This window comes from Acinonyx jubatus, chromosome B4, assembly GCF_027475565.1.
Source record: "Acinonyx jubatus isolate Ajub_Pintada_27869175 chromosome B4, VMU_Ajub_asm_v1.0, whole genome shotgun sequence".
Lineage (NCBI taxonomy): Eukaryota > Metazoa > Chordata > Mammalia > Carnivora > Felidae > Acinonyx > Acinonyx jubatus.
Genome location: NC_069387.1, coordinates 74,895,817 through 74,911,248, shown reverse-complemented (window position 1 = coordinate 74,911,248; position 15,432 = coordinate 74,895,817). Strand labels below are relative to the sequence as shown.

The following is a 15,432-nucleotide window of genomic DNA, read 5'->3' as shown; positions in this document are numbered from 1 at the left end:
CAGGCTCCAGGCTCTGAGCCATCAGCCCAGAGCCCGACGCGGGGCTCGAACTCACGGACCGCGAAATCGTGACCTGAGCTGAAGTCGGACACTTAACCGACTGAGCCACCCAGGTGCCCCTGCCCATTTTTTAAATTGGATTATTTGTTTTGTTTTGTTTCATTTGCTATTGAGTTGTATGAACTTCTTATTTTGGATATTAACCCTTTATCAGGTATACAGTTTGCAAATATTTTCTCCCATTCTGTAGATTGCCTTTTCATTTTATTGATCCTTTCTTTTACTGTGCAGAAACTATTTAGTTTGATATAGTCCCACTGGTTCATGTGTGCTTCTGTTACCTTTGCTTTTAGTGTCATACCCAAAAATCATTGCCAAGACCAATGTCAAGAAGCTTTTTCCCTATGTCTTCTCCTAGGAGTTTTATGGTTTCAGGTCTTACATTTAAGTCTTTAATCCATTTTGAGTTAATTTTTGTGAGTGGTGTGAGATAGGGGTCCTATTTCATTCTTTTGCATGTGTATGTCCAGGTTGACCAACATCACTGTGAAGAGCCATCCTTTACCCACTGTGTATTCTTGGCTCCCTTGTCAAATACTAATTGTCCATATATGCATAGGTTTATTTCTGGGTTCTCGATTCTGCTCCATTTGTCTATGTATCTGTTTTTATGCCGATATCATATTGTTTTGATTATTATAGCTATGTAATATAGTTTGAAATTGGGTAGTATGAGGCCTCCAGCTTTGTTCTTTGTCTCAAGATTGCTCTGGCTATTTGGGGCCTTTTGTGGTTCTATATGAATTTTAGGATTTTTTTTCTGTTGTTTTTTTTTTTTTCTGTGAAAAATGCCATTGGGATTTTGATAGAGATTTCATTGAATCTGTACATGGCTCTAAATGGTAGTATGGACATTTTAAACAATATTGATTCTTCCAATCCATGAAGGTGGAATATCTTTCCATTTATATGTGTCTTCAGTTTCTTCCATCAATGTCTTATAGCTTCCAGTGTAGAGATCCTTCCCTGGTTAAATTTATTGCTAAGTATGTTATTGTTTTTGATGCTGTTGTAAATGGGACTGTTTTCTTTCTTTTTCAGATAGTTTATTGTTAGTTTATAGAAATGCAACTGATTTTTGTATGTTGATTTTGTATCCTGCAACTTTACTGAATTTGTTTATTAGCTCTAACAGTTTTTTGATGGACCACACCGGGTGTTTTATAGAAGAATCCATGGGTGATATTCATAGTACTTAATGACCCTTACTGCATGGGCCAAACAGCCCTGATGCCAGCTGTAAACAACTGGTATAGCCATTTGAGTGTGGACCAACTATACCCAGTCCTGGACCAGGTGCTGTCCCTGTTAACATCACTGTTGCTCCATCATGAGACCTTAGGTTGCTATGGGGTTGGGTGGACACCGCAGTGTTGGAGTGAGATGGTACAGGATGTGCCCTACCCCCTTCATCCTGCCCTGCCTCCAAGGAGCTCATAGTTCTATGATCCTTCAGCTGCCCCCAAGAACTAAGTAGGCTTTTCACTCCAGTTAATTCATTTAATTGTCCAGATACCGAACTAGGCAATGGGGATAGAGCAATAACAAGGCAGACACATCCCTAGCCTTATAGTTAAACAACAATACTGTTTAATGTCTATTGTACGTTTTCGACACAGCAGGCTTCACGTTAATCATTTCACATGCATTATCTCATTTAATCCCTACGCAACCCTTTTACAGGCATGGATGCTGAGGCTCAGAGAAGTAAGTGATTTACCCAACATCATACAGTTATTAAGAGGTGAAACTAATCCAACCTCAAAGCCTCCTGCTGGAACCCCTGTGCTATAGGACTAGTTGGGGCTCCCTAGAGAACAGATTGCACTCAGTCTGCATCTCCCACTCCCTCTCTAGGTGACAGTCTGACCTATGAGCTCAGGAACAGGAAGTGTAAGGAGGAAGAGGAAGCCCTGGATGAATGGATTGAGGTGATGGAGAAGGTATTACCTCTCTCTCTCATTGCCACCAAAGGAGGCATCGAATCTCTCACTTCCCTTTGTTCCACTCTCATTGAAGGACAAAAGCAAAGGACACAAAGTAGGTTCCAGGAACACCTGGGAGGGGGGGGTTGAATGGGGTGGATACCATCTCAGGAAAAGAGGTCACATGCCAGCACCTGTGGGGTCTTTCTGACTCTCCTCCATAACAAAAGCCTTATCTGAGATGGAGAGGCAATAGCGAGGGGTTGGGGTGTTTAACCCAAGCTGAGCACTGAGCAGTTCTAAGCAATCCCTTGGGGCTAGAGGGAGGGGTAATGGGGAGACAGGTCCCTGTTGGTACTCTCTGGAGCTGTAGCCTCATGCAGGTCCTGAGAATCAAGGCTAGTAGGCCAAAAAGGCTGGAATTTGTAGCTACAGCCCAAAGAACATCTTTTCCTTACTCCAAATCCAGCTGGAGAGCCTAGAAGTCTGGCGAGACTCAGCCAGATGCCCTTCCAGGATCTTCTTAATTGTGGCTGCTCCAGGAATGGTCAGTCAACAACATAGTTCAACCTTGAAATTTTACTCCTGTCAACACTAGAAGGAACCTGAGATTATCTAACTCCTCCTACGCTTTGTAGATGAGAACATTAAATCTCAGAGAAGAGAAAGGACTACAAAACAAAACAAAACAAAACAAAACAAAACAAAGCAAAAATCTGTGGCAAAACCAGACCCCACGCTTAGGTTTTCTGGCTTTTTAATCTTACTGAAGAATATGGGCTTCACAGTCAGATGGACCTGAGGTTGAATCCCATGTGCCAATTTCTGACTGTGTGACTTTGGACAAGTTACTTGATCTTTCTGAACCTCACTTTCCTCATATACAAAATGAGGAGCACCCGCCCACTTGCAGGGTTCCACTGGGTGTAAGTCATCTGGCACCATGCTTAGAACATGCTCAGAGCTTAATAAACAATATGTCACTTTTGTGTTTCACCATTGACTCTCATGGCCAGACTCCTTATCAATCAAGCAAGATTGATAGTTGGGGGAGGGATGAAGCAGGGAAAGGTGGATAAGGAGATAATCTCTCCTACAATCCTTACCATGTTATATCTTGAAGTATAGTAATTTGTATATATTTCATAGCTATATTATAAACTCCTGGATGGCAAAGACTATGTCTTATTAGCTTCTTTTTAGGGATTAGTTATTGAGCACTTACTAGATACCTGGGACTGTGCTTGCCGCTAAACATGCATAATCTAGTGAAATCTTACAAGTAGATGCTTTGGTTGGTTATCCCCATTTTTTAGAAACAGAGGCACTAAGAAGTTAGGAAACTTGCCTAAAGCAAGTGGTAAGGATGGGATTCAAGTCTAAGTTATCTGATTCCAGAATTCAAGCTCTGAACCATATGACCTCTCTGACAATATTAGCTAAATGCTAGTTTGACTTCAATGCCATTTAATTTCCATATCCCTTTAGCTCCTCACCCAAAGGTAGCCAGTGTTTTTTCTGTTAGTGATGTTCACTGAATGGGCAGATGAATGGATGGTCCAAGATAATCACTCCAGCAGCTCTACATATGGTAGATCAAGGGGATACAACTGTAATCGTGATCCAGCCCTGAGGAGCTGAGGTCTATGAACGGGTTTGAACATAGTGCACAGTCTGTGTTTATGTGCATTTTTCTGGGGAGAAGGTCCCCTGCTTTCATCGAATTACCAAAGGAGTTCATGACCCCCAAAATGGGAAATGACATTAGTCATTTAAAAACCCAACATATGAACAGTTGCAGAACCATGTGATAAATTCTCTACACAGTATAATGGTAACAGGAAAGGGAAACAAAACTTCTCAGGTGACCTGGAGTCTAAGTGCCAGGTAGGTTTCCAGAGTTTGGATAGTTGGCAATAGATAGCCAAACATGGATATTGAGTCTGGGAAGTAGCATGATTAGAAAAGTGACTTTACTCCAGGGAAATACATGAGATCAGAAGTACACTGAATTAGGGGCACCTGGGTGGCTCAGTCGGTCAAGTGTCCGACTTCGGCTCAGGTCATGATCTCGCAGTCCGTGAGTTCGAGCCCTACGTTGGGCTCTGTGCTGACAGCTCGGAGCCTGGAGTTTGCTTCAGATTCTGTGTCTCCCTCTCTCTCTGTCTCTCCCTTGCTTGCACTCTGTTTCTCTCTCTCTCTCAAAAATAAATAAACAATAATTTTTTTTTAATATTTAAAAAAAAGAGGTACACTGAATTGAACTGAACTGAATTGAATAGTTTCAGGCCCATGGGCCCTGCAGGTGCTATGGAGCTGGCTCACCCTGACAGGTAAGCTCTGAGCAAGCTCTGAGCCTGGCAGAGATCTCTCCTGACAACATCTCCCCTGGCCTCACCTGTTGCCTCAGCTCCTTATTCTTGCCAAAGGCGTAAGAGAGTTGGATGGGAATTTGGCCAGGCAGGGTGTGCAGAATCAGTATAATTGTTGGGGCTCACAGGAGCTTGTTGCCTTTTTTCTGTCTCTCCTAGTATCCAAACACACCTTCTGGCAAGGCTGGTGGGAACAGAGACCCCCAAAATCTGCATCCTACCCTCAGCCACTGAGCCCAGAACAGATGCTCCAGGACAGTCATGCTACCTGCACGAAGGTCTCTGAGGTGAAGTCCATGCTGCAGGAGCTCCTGGACTCCACCATGTTCAACCAGAGGGAGGTCAGAGCCATCAGGTACATGTCTGCCATGGTAGAGAACCTCAATAAGGCCTTGACCCTCCAGCACAAAGAGAACAGAAGCCTGGAGACCAAATACAGGAACCTGAAAATAGAGATGACCAAAGAACTTAGCACCCAGAGGCTATACTTCCAGAATTCCCTCCAAGTTCTCCAGAGCAAGAGGGATGCCCTGCTAAAGCAAGTGGAAATTCTAGGGGGGAAATACCATGACCTTCTCCTGATAAAGCATGCCTTAGAGTTCCAGCTAGAGAAGGCTCAGTCTGCTAGAGATCAAGCAGAAGAACCAACCAAGATCTTGGTTGACTCCCTGGGGCCCCCTGAGAAAGAGACCCTCCCAGAGAAAGAAACAGTCATGAAGGAAACTCAGCAGGAACCCAAGAAGGAGCAGTTGTTTTCACCACTCTCCCCAGGTCCCATGGCCACAGCCTGGGACAGCGGTGCCAGGCCTTCAACATCTCAGCCACTCTCCACCATGACCATGTATTCGAGGATTGCGGATGTGTACAGCACCAAGGACACCGAACATCTTCAGCCCATGATGCTGTCCTCGGTGGATCACAGGTCTCCTAAGATATGGGAAAGACTGGTGGCAGAAAGCCCAGGCCACTTCTTTCACCAAGTGAAAGACCAAAAGGATGTCCAGGAAGCATCCCAGGAGAAGGAAGGACTCCAAATTAAGCCCCACTTGAGGATGCAGCTGTCCCCAGAGAGTTCCAGGAAGGTGGCCTTGGAGAGCAAGGCGGAGCACTGGGAAGAAGAGCTCCGCTGGGAGAGGCAGAGGCAGCAGTGGCTGGAGGAGGAGGAGATGTGGCTGCAGCGTCAGAAGAAGTGGGCCCTGCTGGAGCAGGAACACCGGGAGAAGCTGCAACAGTGGAAGGTGGAGGAGGCGGCGAGGGAGCAGTGGCAGAGGTCGGGCCAGCAAGAAAAGGAGCAAGGGGGCCCATGGAGGGAGCCAGAGCCTCCAGGGGAGGGCACAGACAGGGTGCTCTTCATGACCACCAGGCAGTGGAGGGACTTGGAGAAGGCATCGCTGGCACCTCCCTCAAGCCGGGCCCAGTCTGCTCACCAAGGCAGGAAGCACTTTCCCAGGTCCCCTAATACCCGGCAGCCTGCCCCCAGAAACCAGAGGAACACGAGTTCAGCCAAGTCTACGCAGAAACCGTGGACCTGCCAGGTTCCCACGAAGCCCAAGAAATCGGCCTCCTTTCCTGTCACGGGGACATCCATCCAAAAGGTGTCCCGGCCTCCTTTGCATATCCCCTCAGTAACTCTCAAGGGGAAAGTATACCACATGGATGTGGAGGCACAGAGGAAGAATCTGCAGCTCCTGAGCGAGGAGGCTGACCTGGGGCTGCCCCACTACCTACGCACCAAGGCGCTGGATCTCACCACCACCACCATGGAGCTGAACGTGCTTCGGCTGCAGTGTCTGTGCCATAAGTACATCCGCTACAGATACTTCCAGAGCCTCCGGTAGGTACTCCCTGACACCCACGCCAACTGCAGTGTGTGGGCAGAGACAAAACCCAAAGGGAGAGGAGGAGCACGCAGCAAATGGGAATGGAGAGTCACCCCAGACCTGGACAAGGTCCCCTGAGGGAGGGGGCTGGCAAAGGATGTCTGACCTTGGGCCTGGGGTGACCCTGGAGGTGTGGGAGGTCGGGCATTTACACATACACATTGCTCTTTCCCTAGTGGGTTTTTCCTCTGAGGCCACTTCCTTATTTCTTCCTCTCTTCCTATTGCACTGTCCCTAATGCACCTGATATGTTCCCCTGCTGGCCTTATTCTCTCTTTCTGTTTCCAGCCTGGCCCCAAGGCTCCTCACCTGCCACCACCTCCCACCTCTCTGCTCCCTGCTTTCCTGACTCTCAGCAACCTCTGTTTCCCTCCTTGCTGTCAGGAATTACAAACGCAGAGTCAACATTGGTTACGAGACTTGGGGAGCAGGCCCTTTCACCCACTAACTCCCTTACCCCATTTCCCAGACAAGAAGTGACCAACCACATACAAGTTATGCAAGAAACTGAGACTACCTACAAGACCCAGAACCTCTACATCTACCTGGAAAACATTGACCGCCTGCAGAATCTCTGGCTGCAGGCCTGGACAGACAAGCAGAAGGACCTGGAGGAGAAGCACCAAGAGTGCCTGAGCAGCATGGTGACCATGTTCCCCAAGGTGGGCCTCCCTCATTGGGGGTCAGCACAGCTGGAAGGGATGTGAGCTGGTGGGGTGTAACTGGGGGCAGGGTAGCGGACAGGAAATAAGAGGGCAGGTTAGAGACTCTGAGCCAGGAAGAGGCAAAGGCTGGAGGCTCAAGCATAAGGAAGGGCAGCTTTCTGATTTTTTATATGGGGAGAGTGGGAGAGAGAGGGGCCCTCAAACAGAACTGTAGAAGAAAGAGTCTTCTGGAGAGAGAAGGCAGCTGGATCCTGTAGTCCCAACTTTATGCTCAAGTTCTCCCTCCCCCACGGGACCCTCTGCCCTGTTCCTGTGTGTTCTGGTTCCTCTACTGACTTAGTCACAGCTGTCCTTTTTACCCACATGCTGGGATCTCACTTTGCCTCTCCCTGTGGATGGTTCCTTTGCTTTCTAGATGCCAGGTCTCCTCTGATCACTTCCTGACCAAGGTTCCTGCCAGGTAAAATCAGTGAAACCCTGGTTGTCTGAAAACGTCTTTACGTAGTACCTTCACTCTTTCTTTCTTTTATGTTTATTTTTTTATTTTTGAGAGCGAGAGAGGGAGAGAGAACATATGCACATGAGTGGGAGAGGGGTCAGAGAGAAAGGGAGACACAGAATCTGAAGCAGGCCCCAGACTCTGGGCTGTCAGCACAGAGCCTCGAACCCATGAACCACGAGATCATGACCTGAGCTGAAGTCAGATGCTTAACCAACTGAGCCACCTAGGTGCCCCTAGTACCTTCTTAATTGACAGTTGGACTGGATATGGAAGTCAAGGTTAGAATGCATTTTCCCTCTCATTTTTGACAGCACTTCTCATTGCCTTCTGGGTTTTGGTGTTGCTGTTGACAGTACAAAGTCACTCTGAGGCCTGATCTGTGGGTCTGCACTGTTTTTACTCTCTGAGGGCTAGATGCAGTTTCCCCTGCTAGCAGGGTCAGAGAAGTAGCAAGTGCTGACATGGTCCACAGAGGACTAGCTGACCTCCCAGGGAATTAGAAAATCATAGCATTGGCTCAGAACCCATGGGGAATCCCCCCCAAGTCTGGGGGAAGCCGTGTGCTGAGGGACTTAGTGTAAGTGCCTGTGTCAGGCAGTTGGAGAAGCCTTGGTCATGGGGCCATCTCCCAACTCAGTTTCCTATCACTTTGTACTAGTCCCAATCATCTCCTGTAGGTATCTTCACTTGTTAAGTTGTAGGTGTCTTGACTTGTTAACAACGGACTATATGACAATTCTTTGGGTGGCTAGAAGGATTTCCCCAGCTCCTTACCCAGTGCCAGGGCAGAGGCTGGATACAAAAATACCCAGAGCATCCTAGGCACAATTTGGCCTCATGTTGTGAATCCTGAGTGCTCTCTCGAGTTCCAGCTGCTCTGGCTTCCTTAGTTTTTTTCTTGCTGTTTTGCTCATTGTCCAGATTCTCCACAACAAAGGAGAAAACAGGAACTAACCTAGCAAATAATAATTCAAGGAATTTTTAGGGAATTTGATACTTGGGGGTTCTAGGGCTCTCTGATTGGAGGCATTCCCTGGGCCTTACCTTCTCTTCTTAGCCCTGAGTCAGGCTATGCCTCCTTCTGCTCTAGAGAGGGGATAAATTCCTGTCTCCTTGATGCCTCTCTGCTGGTGTCCCTAGCTCCAGCTGGAGTGGAACGTTCGTCTGCACATCCCTGTGGTCACCTCCACAAAGCCGAGGAAAAACAAGCCACCCACATCCTCTCTCCGGCACACGCACTCATGTGGCCTCTCCTGCAGGCAGCCTCCTGGGCACTTTCCATGCAAGCACTGGGAATGTGAGCCCCTGTGCATGGCTCGGTAGGTGCAGGGAAGCGGGTAGGCAGCCAGCTGGATGGGTGGGGAGATGGAGCAAGCTGGGGTGGCCAGACTGGGGAGACTGGGAGCTTGGTGAAGGCATAGGCAGGCAGAGTTCACCTCGTGAGTTGTAAGATGCCTGCCTTCTCAGCTGCCTTGCTCAGTTCTAGCCATTGGCCCAGATGGGTGGGCTCAGGAGCCAGCCCGATCCAGATAGGTTTCACATTGCAACTGAAAGACTCTGAGGACCCACATCTGAGAGCCTACAACCATTTCTGCCCTGAACATTGTTGGTCCAGCACCTGCCATTAGCCTGTCCATATAAATAAGCCTGATCCTTCCCACCGTGTGGCCCCACCACCCAGGCTCAGAAAGAGATACCATGAGCCTCTGGGCAGTCAAGAAGACCCACATCCTCACCTAGTATGGCCCAGTGCAGAGCAGCCCCGAGGCATGTGCCTAGAAGAACAGAGGCTATCCCAGCACCCCTTCAGCAGCTCCTCAGCCAAAGGAGCCCCAGGGAGGTGAGGCTTAGAGTTAAGGGGAGGAGAGGTGACAGGATGGTGATAACAACTATTTGAGAGGGAAAGAAAACAAGTCCTGACGTTTTGGGCCTTATGGCTTTGGAGAGCTTGTTGTTTCTCAGTCTCCCTCTGTGTGTCTAACCCTTTATCTCTTTCTACACTTTCAACCTCCACACCCCAGACAACAGGATAACCAGATAGAAGCCATCTGGAAGACTGATGTGGCCTCCTCCAGTCACCCAATAGAAAAGAAGACTCCCCCCGGCCTGCCCTGGGACCAGCTAGGGGGGTGCCCAGACATTCCCCGCCTATTGACCTTGGATGTGCATTCCTCCTACCACAAAAGCTTGAGGTCCCTCAAGGCCCGGTAAGGTACAAGGTTGGATAGTTAATCTGGATTTGGAGAAACCTTCCCACCAAGGTCAGGGGCCAGAGTACACACTGACTCTGTCCAACCACCCAAGAGATCTCTTTCCAGACATTCATAACAACCTCATTTATTGTACCACATCAGACAGAGAGATGCTTACCTGCCTCATTGGCCATCAGCTTGGGTCCCCATGCCACCATTCTGATTTTCTCAGAGGACTTTATGTAGTGTCTCAGAAGATCGCTACACAAGTTTTTTGAGCTGCATGTGAGTTTGTTGTTTTTTGAGCTGCATGTGAGTTGCTCAGGATGTGAATCTTGTCCTAGGCCTGAAGGTTGTTCTCAAGGAGAACCAGGTAGAGGAATGGAGAGATGAAGGAGACCAAGAATCACGTGATGAACCTGAGACTCAGGCCTGGGCCTGTGTTTGGCATTCTCATTTCTTTACTGCCTTGGAGAATAGTTCGCAGGAACAGCAGCTGAGAGGAAGAGGCAGGACTCAGTAGGCCAACAAGAGGCTATTCCAGTTAGGAAAGTTCTGTTGAAGACTTAAGGCTCTTTCGAGGAGCGTTTTTAGATTTTTGCAGCAATCCCTGCTGCCTCTTATGGCCCTGGCCCTGCCCCAATTAAAGATCTCTGACAGGGAGAGGGTACTGATGGCTGCCAGTCTAGATCTAACCAGAATTAAGGCTGTAAGATGCTGGTGCTGCCCCGTCCTCCAGACAGTGACTTAGGTGAGACAGGGTGGCATGGTAGCATCAAAGAAGGCTGGTCCTTGGCTCTGCTTCTGCTCTGAAGTGGGTCTGAGAGTCCCAGCCGGTACATAGTACCTGGTTTTCAGTTCCTGGAGAATTGCTAAGAGGTGTGTGTGCATTTGTGTGTGTGTATGTGTGTGTGGTGTTGAGCTGGATAAAGCAAACAAAATTGATTGAGAGCAACCAAAACAACACTGCGGCAGAACTCAGTAACCAGAGGTCAACTGGGGCCCCGCCCCACTAAGATTTGGCTAAACTTGCCCAAGGTCCCCTACAGTAGATCTCTCGTCCCCGAGCTCCTCCTCTCTCTGCATCCCAGCTAGTGCCTGGGCTTTGCTTGGCATCTGTTTGAATCTGAGGCCCCAACCCTTTTGTTCTTCCCCACACATAATATGCGTACATAAATATCGAGAATACGCACTCCACTTAACCCCAAGCCTTTCATGATATTAGTATCTTTTTGAAAATTTAAGAGGATGTTGGGGAAAGGGATTCAGAATGAAAAGCACCAAACAACAGCGTCTTTCTTCCCCTCTCTCTCTGGTGTAACATGCAAAACTCAAAAACTCCTTCCTGTCTCATGCAGAGCTGTTCCACCCACACCCAGGCCTCCACTGGGATCTCAGCTTCAGGCTTAAGCACTTATCAAAATATTGTTCCCAACAAAGACAGCTTCCCCTTTCTAGAGGAATTTAGGTGAATACAATTTTCTTCCCCCCCCGCCCCGCCCCCCGCTTTTTTTTTTTTTAACTCCATACAAGTTCATTCAGTTTATCATACTATCAGGTGTAGAGACAAAGCCCTGCTTCATCTGTCTTCTTGATCCGCATCCCAGGTTGGCACTGCCTACCTGCGTGTCAGGCTGGTCCTGGATGGTTCCGTGTGGGAGCTCGCCATGTTGTCTTGGGACCCTGTTATCATAACATGGGAATCTGCCACTCTCTGATGAAAGTTCTCTGCCGCTGTCCAGGCTCCTGCTGCCTCAGGGATGGTGGCCATCCTGCTCTCTTTGTGAGTGCTCCGTGCATGTGGCCTCTGGAGACACACTCTGTTTCCATTCCCAGAGTGTACCTTCTCTTTGACCGCCTGCCCCTGCCTCATCACAGATGCTCACATCCACCTGCTGTGTGGTCTCAGGTCACTCACTTCTTTGTGATCCTGCCAGCCTCACCAGCTCCCCTGGCCCAGGTCCCACCACCATCTGGTTTCCTAACTAGGACCAACTACATGCTGCCTGCCTGGAATGGACAGCCTGTCTCATCTATAGGCCGCTGGGTGGCCTCTCAGAATATGGGGAAGGGCTATTCATCTTCTCTCTATGGTTTGGGACACTAGAAAGGCCATGTCCCTCAAAAGCCAGCAGACCCCCTTCTGCAAGAGCTTTCTCTGCTTTGTCTTACAAGCATCTCCTCTGGGCTCTGACAGGTAAGACAGCTGTGTGCCTGCATATACCAAACACTGTCTGCAGTTGGAGAAGGATCTTAATCCTGACTCTAACTGCCCTGCCCTCTGTTGCTCACGGCCTATTCCTGCACAGCTAACATACATGGTGGTTCACATGCATGGCCAAGATGCAGTGAGCACAGACTCGCACAGATCTCCAACATGCTGCAGACAGAGGAGAGGGCTTATTAAAACTTGGTTTCTGGGAAGGAGATTAGACGGGAGTGGAGAGGAAGGAACATGGAGAGGAAGGAGCAGGGAAGAATGAAGGGAGGGAAGAGGAAATTTTCTGTGATATGAGACAAGAGGCAGGTCACAAGAAGAGAAGCAGAGCCCCTGGGATGTGGCAGGGAGGTTATGTTAAGCAGTTCCGCATCCAGGTCAAGTCCGGACGCAGCTCTGGACTGTCTCCCAGAGCTGACTAGGGAAGCTCTTGGGTGGGCCAGGTGGGCACACACATCCTGGGGCCTTGTCTCAGCTGCTCTCCAACCCATAACTGAATTAACTCTTTCAGTGTCTTGGCGACCAAAAGAAACGAATCCCGGGAAGCCCCAGATGAGTCAGCTGAGCTTGTTTGTAAAAAGTCAAATGAGTCTTTCCCTGGAACCATAAAGCCAGAAGGATCAAGACAGTCTCAGTCCCCACTCCATCCATTAGTCAGTGATTCTCAAACTTCAGGGTGAGTGAAAATCACATGGGAACTTGTTTCAAATGCAGGTTCCCAGCTGGTGTTTTTAAACAAACATCCTGGGCATTGCTAAATAGTCCTAGAACTTTGAGAAACACCACTTCCCTCCTTCAGTCCCCAAACTGTACATTTTTAATAAAATAGAGGTGTGTTTCTTTTTAAAACTTTTTGTGTTGTTGCTGAAACCCACACTGAACTCAGTTTTGGAACAAGATCTATGACCATCTGGCCCCTGATCTGGACGCCAATCAGGGAGGATTCCCCAAGTGTCACCTCTGCCCTTTGGGAGCCAGCAAGCCAGGGCGGCCACGATTAGTGCCCGGCACGCAGTAGGCACCAGTAATTTTTCAATTCATCAGAGACATGGACAAATAAGTAACTGATGTGCTGATGATTAGCAGGAAGGCTCAGAAGATAAGACCAAAAGGAAGTATCAAGTACCAGTCAGAGCCAGGTGTCACTGGGTAGGAGGCAAAAGCAGATATGTCTCTGAGGAGTGAGGACAAGGGTGGAAGAAATGAAGACACAGAGGTTCCACCTCTAGATGGTGTGGTCTAAGGAGGCCATCTCTGGCAACTCTTCAAGCAGTTACAACACTGCTTTCGTGAATTGATTCAGCTCATGAGCACCGCTGTCCACCCTACTCCCCTCTAGCACACAGCCATCTGCCTCATCTACCACTTGGCCTTCAGCCTCCCACTTTCTTCCACTGGCCCAGACACACCTGGCCTGGGGACATTGTCTAGGAAGTGACCTTGTCCTCAGAGAACCCGCAACCCAGTGATTCTGTTTATCAGGATTGGTGCCCATGTGTGCTTCCCTCCAAGGTGAAGACTCGGAAAAGAAGAGGAAGATGTGGGATGTGAAAAGCTGGCCTTTAGATGATGGGAGAGTAGAAATGACTGCTGAGCCACGGCTTAACATAGGGCTAGGATGCCTGGTTGGGGAGGAAGGGGAGAGACATTCCTGCTGCAGGTCTTAACACAGGACAACTGTGACAGCCAACAGCCACTCCTGGCCTTTCAGGTCTCGAGCTTATTCTTTCTTTGGAGGCCTCACCCAAATTGTATCCTACATAATAAAATGCCCTCACACTAAATACAACACTTTAAATAATTTGAAAGGATTTATGTAACTCTACCTTGGAAATAACTGGCCATGAGGGTTTTTTTTTAATCTTTTATTATTTTTGAGAGAGAGAGAGAGAGAGACAGAATGAGAGCAGGGGAGGAACAGAGACAAAGGGAGACACAGAATCTGAAGCAGGCTTCAGGCTCCAAGCTGTCAGCACAGAGCCCGACGAGGGGCTCGAACCCATGAACCATGAGATCATGACCTGAGCCGAAGTTGGACACAACCAACTGAGCCACCCAGGCGCCCCTTTTTCTTAAATTTTTTTTTAATCTTTTGAGTTTTTTTTAAAACACGTCTTTGACTATGACTTCTCAACGATCGTCATGCATATGAGGTGCCTGGGTGGCTCAGTCAGTTAAGTGTCTGACTCTTGATTTCAGCTCAGGTCATGATCTCATGGTTTGTGAAATCGAGCCCTGTGTTGGGCTGAATGCTGACAGCAGGGCCTGCTTGGGATTCTCTCTCTCTCCAAGTAAATAAATAAACATTTATAAAACATCATCATGCATAGAGATGAAATCTAACAAATTTTGTAAATGTAATGAAAATATTTTAATATTAAGTTTGACAGTGTAATGAAACTGACAATGTTACGTTTTGTAAACAACTACATATTAATTTTTTTACATTTTTGTATTTGGATGGCAATGATATCTTAAAGGTTTTGTACATTTTCATAGGCTCTTGGCATTGTGCTTAAGGGGCCTAGTGGCTATACCTGCTCTAGTGATGAAGGACTTTGACTTTCCGGACATCCTCTAGCAAGCTCTCTGGCAAGCAAGCAAAGTGTCTGACTGATTCTTCTGCTTTGTCAATGGTGTCATCCCCTTGAGGACAAAGAGGGCCTGGATTGTCCCAATCTGTGAAGCCAAGAGATTTGGACACCAAGGAGATATATTCCTATCTATGTCTCTTTATTATGATATATGATATCACAAACCATGAAATCATGACCTGAGCTGAAATCAAGAGTTGGACACTTAACTGACTGAGCCACCCAGGCATGCCCTATGCATGATGATTGTTGAGAAGTCATAGTCAAAGACACGTTAAAAAAAACTCATGGCCAGTTATTTTCAAGGCAGAGTTATATAAATCCTTTCAAATTATTTAAAGCACTATATATGGTGGCTTTCCAGGGATGAGGTTTTTGATATTACATGAGTCTCGTTTTTTTTTTTTTCAGAGCAAAGTTGATGTACTTAGTCAAATAAGATATTGCCTCCACCCCAAAAAAATCTCCAGGAACCCAAGGCATGGGAAGGAATACTTCTTGGCATATTTCTTCGAGTCAGATTTAGGGTTGGCCATAGCTCTGCTTGCATGGTCATGGCCTTGGGGACCTCAAAGATGATGAACCAACACTAATGTGGAGAAGGGGACATGAGGAAAGGGTTTACTTTAAGCCTTAAGTGTGACCTTCAAGGAGGTGTGGGTAAAGTGGAAAGGACAAAAACCTTTTGAAGACAACCCAGCCAAAGAGCTAGGGAGGGAAAAGCCATGCAGGGTCTTGTCTTCCATGTACAGGGGAGGCCAACTTAGTAAGCCAGAAAAAGGATGAGCATGACTGACTCCATGATTGGAGGAGTCATCTTCAAAAAAAAAAGTAAAAATAAATACAGTAGAGCATGGCTAACATGTAACTATCAATGAGGACTTTGAAATAGCTATATTTACCATAAAGAAACTAGTCTAGTGGAAAAGGTGGACAATATGTGTAACAGTTGGGGAATTTGAGTAGAGAGTAGGAAATTGTAAAAATGAATGGAAAAATGGAAATGCTAGAAGTGAAAATCTTA

General features: G+C 47.6%; 1 protein-coding gene across 5 annotated transcripts in view; it reads left to right on the top strand.

Moving 5' to 3' along the window:
* FAM186B (family with sequence similarity 186 member B) overlaps positions 1-15,432 on the top strand; it is a 29,698-nt gene that overhangs the window by 11,589 nt on the left and 2,677 nt on the right. Inside the window, exons 4-9 of one of the 5 annotated variants that reach the window (XM_027036058.2) lie at positions 1,918-2,100; positions 4,517-6,191; positions 6,707-6,899; positions 8,545-8,723; positions 9,426-9,611; positions 12,326-13,885. In XM_027036058.2, coding sequence (XP_026891859.1) covers positions 1,918-2,100; positions 4,517-6,191; positions 6,707-6,899; positions 8,545-8,723; positions 9,426-9,611; positions 12,326-12,494 — 2,585 coding nt within the window. In that variant the 3' untranslated portion in view covers positions 12,495-13,885. Of the gene's footprint in view, positions 1-1,917; positions 2,101-4,516; positions 6,192-6,706; positions 6,900-8,544; positions 8,724-9,425; positions 9,617-12,325; positions 13,888-15,432 lie in introns of those variants that run through there. The other 4 variants (XM_027036055.2, XM_027036057.2, XM_027036056.2 and 1 more) reach the window with 4 other exon arrangements.